The 9333-nt window shown below is 41.3% G+C and overlaps 1 protein-coding gene and 1 long non-coding RNA gene across 3 annotated transcripts; one reads left to right on the top strand and one right to left on the bottom strand.

The window, feature by feature from the left end:
• Positions 1-850: 850 nt before the first annotated feature.
• Positions 851-8629, bottom strand: LOC144901145 (uncharacterized). Of its 2 annotated transcripts, XR_013629311.1 has the most exons (4): positions 8487-8629; positions 5420-8415; positions 4170-4234; positions 851-2648 (listed from the first exon to the last, which is right to left on the bottom strand). It is a non-coding gene; the product is annotated as an uncharacterized LOC144901145 (long non-coding RNA). The 2 variants fall into 2 exon arrangements; XR_013629310.1 differs by having other exon boundaries at positions 5420-8584.
• LOC131106300 (T-box-containing protein TBX6L-like) lies at positions 2125-8045 on the top strand. Its single transcript, XM_078794276.1, has 8 exons — positions 2125-2261; positions 2323-2425; positions 3879-4043; positions 4104-4250; positions 4312-4388; positions 5436-5497; positions 5597-5813; positions 7747-8045. The coding sequence occupies exons 1-8, from the start codon at positions 2140-2142 to the stop codon at positions 7919-7921; spliced, it is 1068 nt and encodes a 355-aa protein (XP_078650402.1). The 5' UTR covers positions 2125-2139; the 3' UTR covers positions 7922-8045.
• Positions 8630-9333: the final 704 nt, after the last annotated feature.

Here is a 9333-nt window from a genome sequence, read left to right as displayed (position 1 = left end):
ATTATTTTTGACGTTTTTTGCTTCTGGGGCCTCTTTTGAGTGTGTGTGAGGTATCCCCTGATTTTTTTGACCAGAAAGGTGCATTAGAAGCAAGTTGAAAAAAACTGAAACAAAATGGGAAAAAACGACATACTAAAACCTCTTGTTTTTTGTCAAAAATCACCGCCCTCAAACATTTGCATTTTATGCCCTTTTTGGATGCTTCTGGCCCCCCTGTTGTTGTTTTTTTTTTTTTTTTTTTTTACCAGAAAAGTGCATTAGAAACAAGGTGAAAAAAACAGAAAAATATGACATACTAACCCTTTACGTTTTTTGTCAAAAATCACGCTCTCAAACATTAGCATTTTATGCCTTTTTGGATGCTTCTGGGGCCCCTGTTGTTGTTGTTTTTTGTTTTTTTTACCAGAAAAGTGCATTAGAAACAAGGTGAAAAAAAACAGAAAAATATGACATACTAACCGTTTACGTTTTTTGTCAAAAATCACGCTCTCAAACATTAGCATTTTATGCCTTTTTGGATGCTTCTGGGGCCCCTGTTGTTGTTGTTTTTTGTTTTTTTTACCAGAAAAGTGCATTAGAAACAAGGTGAAAAAAAACAGAAAAATATGACATACTAACCGTTTACGTTTTTTGTCAAAAATCACCGCTCTCAAACATTAGCATTTTATGCCCTTTTGGGTGCTTCTGGGCCCCCTGTTGAGTGTGTGAGGTTTCTCCTGTTTTTTTTTTACCATAAAAGTGCATTAGAAGGAAGTTGAAAAAACAGAAAAAAAAAATACGTTTTTGTCAAAAATCACCGCCCTCAAACATTAGCATTTTATGCCCTTTTTGGGTGCTACTGGGCCCCCTGTTGAGTGTGTGAGGTTTCCCCCGTTTTTTTGACAAGAAAAGTGCATTTGATAAATACATACATGCATTAGATACATACATTAAAAAAACATACATACACATAAAAACACAAAAACATCACACGAGAGCCAAGAAAGACAAAAGCGGACGTGTTTTAAGGCCGGTCATCCAATAATAAGCACACACATGAGAACTGCATTGTGAAATGTTCCTAGAGTTGAACCTCCTGGGCTGCCGTTGGGCTGCAGAAGCGCCGCAGGCTGGAACTTTCTGGATTCCACCTTGCAGCGTCAAGTTGATTCAAGCAGGGAATTCTCAGCATGTCTGCAGACCTTCTGCAGCTGTAACGCTGAAACATGAAGCATCATGAGCCCCCCCCCCCTCAAAAAAAAAGGGCCACTTTAACGACGTAGCTTAGTTTGTTTGCGGATGATGCAGTTTTACATGAAATGAGGCTTTCATGTCAACGAGCTGACAACTGCTGGCTCCATCTAATAGAAGCGAGACGCTCCCCTTTTTGTGGGTGTTGGGGGCGTGGGGGGGGGGGGGGGCAATTGAGCCAAATGGCCTGGTGGCATTTGCGGTATTGTTCACTATTGTGGCGGTCGGAGGCCACCTCTCTAATCTGGAGGCTGCTTCTCAATACACAAGTGAAGCAGTCAGGATGGGACCTGTTTGTCTACCCCCACCCTGCCCCCGCCCACTTTGAGAGTATGCCATTCACCTTGTCTTGGAGGCGGCGATATTACTTGCATTTTATGCATGGACTGTACAACAGGTTGCGTGAACTTTAAACCCTGTGATTTGAAGCACATTGTCAAGCTATGAAATTAAGTCGAGATTTATCCTCACCTTAAGCCTAAGTCTAACCTTATCCTAAGCCTAACTTTACATCTAAATGTAACCTAACCCTAAATCTATGATGATTCTTTCACCCCATCCTGGTCCAAATGTAGACCAGTATCTGCATACAGTCTTTAACAGTATTGTGTTGAAACTAGTCAGGAACTCCGCTGCTTTGGACACGCCCGTCTCCCCTGCTGCTCTAGCCCCGCCCCCTCTATGATGACCAATCAAGTTCAATGGTCAGGCCCCTCAACATGGTCTCCAACAAGATCTCGGTAGTCAAAACATCTCCTTAGAGCAGCACTTTCTCTCCAAGCTCCAGCGGAGGAACCATGGCACACATTCACGGTGAGGTCATATCGACAAGATCACTTTTTTATCACTCCTTGTGTATTTGTACTCTGAAAATACCATGTCTGTGCAGACCCCAAACCCAACACAAGGATGCTGCCCCCTGCCGCCGACTCCATCCAGCAGGGAAGCATTAGAATGACCTTGGAGAACGCTCATCTCTGGAAGTCCTTCCACAACATCGGAACAGAGATGATTATCACAAAACATGGAAGGTAAATGCTAACATTTCGTAGGAGATGTCCTCCAAGCTGACGGGCCCGTGTTTTATTTCAGGAGGATGTTCCCACACTGCAGCGTCAGCGTCTCGGGCCTCCAGCCTTTTGCCAAGTACATCATCATGGTGGACATGATTCCAGCAGACACTTTCAAATACAAGGTACCACACAGTCGGTCTTTCACTCCTCGCAGTCTGCACCCAGACATGGACGGTCTTTACATTTCAAAGTCTTCACCGCTTCCTGTTTGCGTACTCTCAGCTGGGAGCCCAATAATTAGCATCCCAATCAATCAGGTCGTCCGTACTTCCAAGTGGCTCGTTCTCTCAGCAGTTTAGGGCCCCATTTGGTCACACGGCAGACTGGATGGCTTTTAGCACCGCCCTGAAAACCAAACACAACACATTATTTTACATTGGAAATCATTTTATCGGTTAAAAAAATACATTTTTAATATTACATTAAATAAAGATAGTTGTATATACTGTAACAAGTCATGGACAAAATGAATGTAATATTTATCATACGGTAGCTCATTTATTATTGTCCCTCTTTATATTCCATGTACTGTATAAATGCATTATTAATGATGCATTCAGTTACATCAGGGTGTTTTTCCAGTGAAGGCCACATGGTGAAAACGAAAGGATGCAAGGGCCACTGTGATATTTTGTAGAGCAACACATGTACAGTAGACGTTGCCAAAATCTCAACTTTGTTATTAAAAAAAATAAGCATAGTATCTGTACGAAGTTTGTAATTTTCAAAAATACATATTATATATATTTTTTTTCAGAAATATTTCTACTTTCTTCTTAATCTTTGTAAATGACTTTATTCCCTAAAAATCTTTCGCCAGCCTAATGTTCCTCATATTACAGCCCACTTTTTCTTTAATATTTTAAAACTATGCTACTATAATAACATTGTTTCCTCATATTTCAAACTTTTTTGGTAAAATAGTGACTTTTTTCCATTCATATTTTGACATTATTCTCCTAAAATTGCATTTTTTTTCAATTTCCGAGATTTTTTTCCTCTGAATTATGACATTCACATACTTTAAATTTATTCTAGTAACATTTTTTTTGCAACCTCATTTTCCGAAGTTTAACTTTGTTTTTCCTGTAAAAGTAGTTTTCTAATTAGATTTTTTTGTACATTTTTTCACTTTCTTTTTGTATAATAACTGCAGATTTTTTATTTTTTGCAGTTATTGTTCAAAGTTTTGTTAACTTGTATTTTTAGGACATGTCACGGGTCACAAAATCACCCCTGCGCTGCACTTTAGCTAGCCCTGTATTAGGTGTGACAATTTGATTTGTCCTCTACGACAGAAAGCTAACAGCACGTATTGAACGACACTGGGTTGGTTTTAGCAACTAGAACGCACTAAATGTATCGGTGTCATGCTGCCATGTTGTCTTGGTAACTTAGTCTTAATGCTCTGTTGCCATATGGAGTAGTAAAAGGACAGGAAGACATGGCTACTATTTTCAGTACTGCAACCATCTGCTGGATGTGTTGGGGCACTGGCTTGCTTGCCCCAAATGTCAAAATCAGCATTGTAGGAAACAAGAATGTGCGATGATGAGTATTTCTTCTTGTCTTTAGTGGAAAAAGGAGCAGTGGGAGTGGGCGGGGAAGGCGGAGCCTCAGCCCCCATGTAGGTCATACATGCACCCAGACTCCCCCGCACCAGGAAGTCACTGGATGAAGCAGTCTTTGTCCTTTCTGAAGATGAAGCTCACCAACAACACCTTGGACCAGCATGGCCATGTAAGACCCGAGCACCCATCACATGACTTCACGTGGTTCAATCGCATCTGTTTTTACCAGATTATCCTCCACTCCATGCATCGCTACTACCCCAGGTTTCACGTCATCCAGACAGACAGTCCATACCTGGTCCGCTGGGCCCCCTTTTTGTCCTTCTCCTTCCCAGAGATGACTTTCACCGCAGTCACCGCCTACCAGAACCCAAAGGTATGAAGGTGCATTCAAATGATACGTAATAGTCATACTAAGAATATGTTTTTTCTGCAAGATCACAAAGTTGAAGATTGACCACAACCCATTCGCTAAAGCATTCCGAGAGGGAGGCACACATTCGCAAGGGAAAAGGTAGGTGCAAAATTCCAGGAATGGATAGTCTCACTGGAGATAAAGAGGAATACAGTAAAGTCTCGTTATATCGATATTGTCGGGAGTCGGAAAAAATATCGATATAACCGGACTGTCGATATATCCGATCCTGCGCCGAACTGCATTAAAAGTGGGCAATAATGCACTCGACATTGTTCTATAGTATAGAACAATGTCCAGCAGCTTAAATCAATCTTTGCTTAAGGATTTCAATACCAAAAAAGAACACGACGAACGGCTGCTTCCAGTCAACTTTATTTTTCACACTTCCACCACCAGAGCACAGCACACACACCGATTCCCGCACTTCCTGGTTCACAGGTCATGCTCAACCCGCCCCACATAGCTGGCCAAACACATGCCTGCAACAGAAGAACCAACTGCGTTAGTGGTTTCTCTCGTGTGTATAGAATCTATACACACGAGAGAAACCACGAACGCCAGCATGTACATATGAAAAACAGTGATTATTGCAAGCGATAAAAAGATATCTGAATACAACACAATTAAATACATGTATTTGTACGCTTGTGTCTTCGTTGGAATAGGTGTGTATGCTATGTCAGTTGGTTCTTCTGTTGCAGGCATGTGTTTGGCCAGCTATGTGGGGCGGGTTGAGCATGACCTGTGAACCAGGAAGTGCGGGAATCGGTGTGTGTGCTGCACTCTGGTGGTAGAAGTGTGAAAAATAAAGTTGACTGGAAGCAGCCGTTCGCCGTGTTCTTTTTTGGTATTGAAATCCTTAAGCAAAGATTGATTTAAGCTGCTTTTGTATCGATATAAGCAGACCAAATTGGCTGGCGGGAGATGAAAAGGGCATCGTAGTAACCGGATTATCATAATAACCGGGTATCGTACTAACTGAACTAATTATATCATAAAAGATTAGAAATTTGCCGGGAAATGAAAATAGTATCGTAATAAGCAGTACTTCAATATAACCGATATCGATATAATGAGACTTTACTGTATTTGGGGAAGTGAAATCATTATGAAGCACACCATCTCACCTGTGACTTTTTGTAGGTGTCGTCCTTCAGAGAAAACATCCTCAGGAGACAGGAAAATTGTATGCAAAGGTCCTTCAGGTAAAACCAGTCTTATCCTGTACAGTAAACACCCTCATATTATACGGTAAATACGACAATACGATTCCAGACTAGAGCATGCTGTATGACCCCTCTCAGGCCTGCAGAGGACGCCTTCTTCCACTCAATCAGAAGAGGCCGACAAGAGTCATGCACAGACCATGAAGCAGGGTCCACATCCCAGCTGGTCTAAGGAGCAGGACGCATCAGAGAGTCTACACGGGGAACCCCTGGATCTGCACGAATACGACTACAGCTGTGAGGAGCAGATGGTGCCGGCGTCAGTGACCTATCAGCACGACAGGTCGGATTTAAGGTAAGACGGCACATTGGTGGAATAGGCCCGAAAATAAACTTGTATTATTATTAGAAAATGCAGTGGTATATCAGTATTAGAAATGTTTTTTGAAAGCTATATCCTACTTCCTGTAAATTATGCATGTAAAAATATGTGCACATGACATACAGAATTACGTTCAGATATGTTGTACATCCACCTATCATCACCACAAATACCTTATACACGAAGAAAAAAAAAACCTAGGCTTAATATATAGTTGTCTATACAGGATGTTATTTTTATATATGGTAATGGTGTAGTTGGTTTCCTATGTGCAGTACTTAAAAAAATACACACGTTTAAGTCATTCATTCTCAAAAGTCCTATTTCTTCTCTCGTCATTTGGTACCAGATCAGTGAATTCCATATTTCTGGACTATAGGGTTGGTGTGTTGACCTTTTTTAGAATACAAATACAGTAAACTCTCGTTATATCGATATTGTCGGGAGTCGGAAAAAATATCGATATAACCGGACTGTTGATATATCCGATCCTGCGCTGAACTGCATTAAAAGTGGGCAATAATGCACTTGACATTGTTCTATAGTATAGAACAGGGGTGCTCATTAAGTCGATCGCGATCTACCGGTCGATCGCGGAGGTGGTACTGGTCGATCGCGACGTGACATTAAAAAAATATCATCCTAGCATCAATGCCGTCACTTGATTGATATACAAGGCAGCCATTCAGATGACAACTGAATGTTGCCCTTCGGGTGACCAATCAAATCAAACAACGTCTCTAAGTGCAGCAGAACTTAACGATGTCAGCCTATCATCCATCCCCGTTACTTGATTGACATACAGGACAACCAGTCAGATGACAACTGAATTTTAACGCTCATGCGTAAACAACGATGCAAAGTGCTAAGCTAGTCGGCGAATTGCGTCAGATTTTAAGCCCTCGCTAAAGTTTATGGTCACTAAAATGAGTGAAGTAGCTGGACCAAGTAAAAAGGCAAAAACATATCACTTCCATACGGAATGGGAGGTGGACTTTTTTTTCCACAATGTCTTTTTCGAAGTGCGTTTGCCTGGCTAACCTGGCTATCAGCAGCTACTGTCCGGACTATGCATCCCTGGCTGATTCAATTCAGTGCAAGTCATCAAAGTAAACTCAGGTAATTACAAAAAATGTTAATAGTTAATTATGTGTGTTTTGCAATATTGGCTCATTTGGTTATGTAAGGTACATCAACATACATTGTACGTACAAATAATCCTCAATACATTTGAAAATAAATAGATGTTTTGCATTTTTGTAGTGGGTAGATCATTTTGACTCGGTCATTTTAAAAGTAGCTCGCATGCTGAAAAAGTGTGAGCACCCCTGGTATAGAACAATGTCGAGCAGCTTAAATCAAGGAGGCATGTGTTTGGCCAGCTATGTGGGGCGGGTTGAGCATGACCTGTGAACCAGGAAGTGCGGGAATCGGTGTGTGTGCTGCGCTCTGGTGGTGGAAGTGTGAAAAATAAAGTTGACTGGAAGCAGCCGTTCGCCGTGTTCTTTTTTGGTATTGAAATCCTTAAGCAAAGATTGATTTAAGCTGCTTTTGTATCGATATAAGCAGACCAAATTGGCTGGCGGGAGATGAAAAGGGCATCGTAGTAACCGGATTATCATAATAACCAGGTATCGTACTAACGGAACTAATTATATCATAAAAGACTAGAAATTTGCCGGGAAATGAAAATAGTATCATAATAAGCAGTACTTCGATATAACCGATATCGATATAACGAGACTTTACTGTATCAAGTGTATCAATATTGAAGTGCCACTTGGGGTATTTTCTTCTCTTGCGACCCCTAAAAATGTGTTTTCATTGGCTGTCTACTTGTGTTTTGAATGAACTGATACCAAATGACAATATGCTATAACATGAATATTTCTATACTTTCCTCCAGGTCTGTAGAATACACCAGATTTGGGTTTCCCTCCAGTGAAGCAGACACGTCGTATGCCTTTGCCCCGGCTGACCAGGGCACCCGGCAACATGGCTCCTCCCACCACCATCACCACCACCCCAGCAACACAGCCGACTGGAGCCAGTACCCGCTCTTCTCCTACTCCTGCTGGTGAACCCTGACCCAGATGAGCAGACAGTGGAGATGTACAGCAGTGTATAAATGTGTATAATGTTTAGTCTTACCAGGAGCGTCCATCTTTTTCCTTTATTTCGGCTTGCAAATACACTTTTTTTTTTTACTTTTTACGTCATTTATGGGGTAAATTGGGGCAGAACATTTGCTGCCCCACACAGTGTTTAAAAGACAGAATGTCGGCAGGAAGACAGTCAGACAAAGGAAATGACAATTCTGATTCCCCAAACCACCCATAATAATAAAAATAATAATCATAATCATTAAATGTGCTGTAAAAATCCTTGCAGCTGAAACACAAAAACCATCGTGGTAGAGAGCGAGGTGACAGACTGTCTTCCAGCACCGAGTGTGGAATTACCAACATGGCCTGGCAAGTTTCCCCCGGCAGACGGCACAAACGTCTGGGCTGTAAATATTTTAGCACACACACGCACACACGGAGAAGCAAATGTATCTGGGACATTTATCAACCTGCCGAGAGAAGAAATGTCAAGTGACATGTTTCTCCATTATGAATTTTACTTAACAGTCTGACTTATTACCTTAAAAGGGGTGTGTATTAAAGCCACAGTACGTGTTATTTTGGTTTCACCCATGGAATGGACATGCATTTCATGACAGGCTGAAAAAGCAGAAATGAGATATTGTTATGACAGATGAAATGTTAGAAAAATACATTGAAGCTAAAACTTAGCAATATTTACAGTGTCACATGCATTCATTTCACAAAAGCAGCAGAGTTGCACCGCCACCATTTTTTTTTACAGCGCATGCAGAGCCAGATACGAGCTGCTGCATGCTGACCACTCGTGGTACTTCAAACGCAGCTACTGCCAACTGTGGAGTTTATAAAGACGACATCAGGAGGTTGCCCACAGACACAGCTGCTAGCACCCGCTGCTAATTACAGACGCCAGCGGTTATTTGCTTTTGTAGACCACAAACCCGGCAGCCATAAGAGAGACAGCGGTTACTTGAACAGAGATTTCATTTGATCTTTTAGCAGGAAACAACCAAAGAAAAAAGTTATTTACCGGTACAGAAATGTACTGTATGCAAATATGAAAGATTTTCATTAACATCAATTTTTAGGCAATATAACTTCCACTATTCGCATCCTATTAGAGATATTATTCATGAATATTGAACCTATTGAAAACATTAGTATTGACTCCAAAAAAAAACAGAAATGAAAATGCCTAATACGATACAAGCTGAACTCAAGCACATCTTACGTCACATCCTGTCTTAAAATAGGCATGTTTTTAGAGTGCAGCACATTACAAACAGGGTTCAATGGAGGAATGGCAAAGGGTGTGGTGCTAATGGACTGGATGATGGCCTGCATCGACTGTCATGCTTTCACAACTAATACGCACACAGACGGAG

Source organism: Doryrhamphus excisus, linkage group LG10 (assembly GCF_037039965.1).
Source record: "Doryrhamphus excisus strain RoL-2023G ecotype Guam linkage group LG10, RoL_Dexc_Guam_v1.1, whole genome shotgun sequence".
Lineage (NCBI taxonomy): Eukaryota > Metazoa > Chordata > Actinopteri > Syngnathiformes > Syngnathidae > Doryrhamphus > Doryrhamphus excisus.
The sequence above is the reverse complement of the archived record's forward strand: the minus strand, read 5'-3'. Positions and strand labels throughout refer to the sequence as shown.

Excerpts from the sequence above, each read along its gene's own strand:
- LOC131106300 (XM_078794276.1), top strand. The coding sequence starts at position 2,140 with ATGCTGCCCCCTGCCGCCGACTCCATCCAGCAGGGAAGCATTAGAATG. Across the intron at positions 2,426-3,878 it reads CAGACACTTTCAAATACAAG|TGGAAAAAGGAGCAGTGGGA; the intron begins GTACCACACAGT and ends TCTTGTCTTTAG. Across the intron at positions 4,251-4,311 it reads CCGCCTACCAGAACCCAAAG|ATCACAAAGTTGAAGATTGA; the intron begins GTATGAAGGTGC and ends TTTTTCTGCAAG.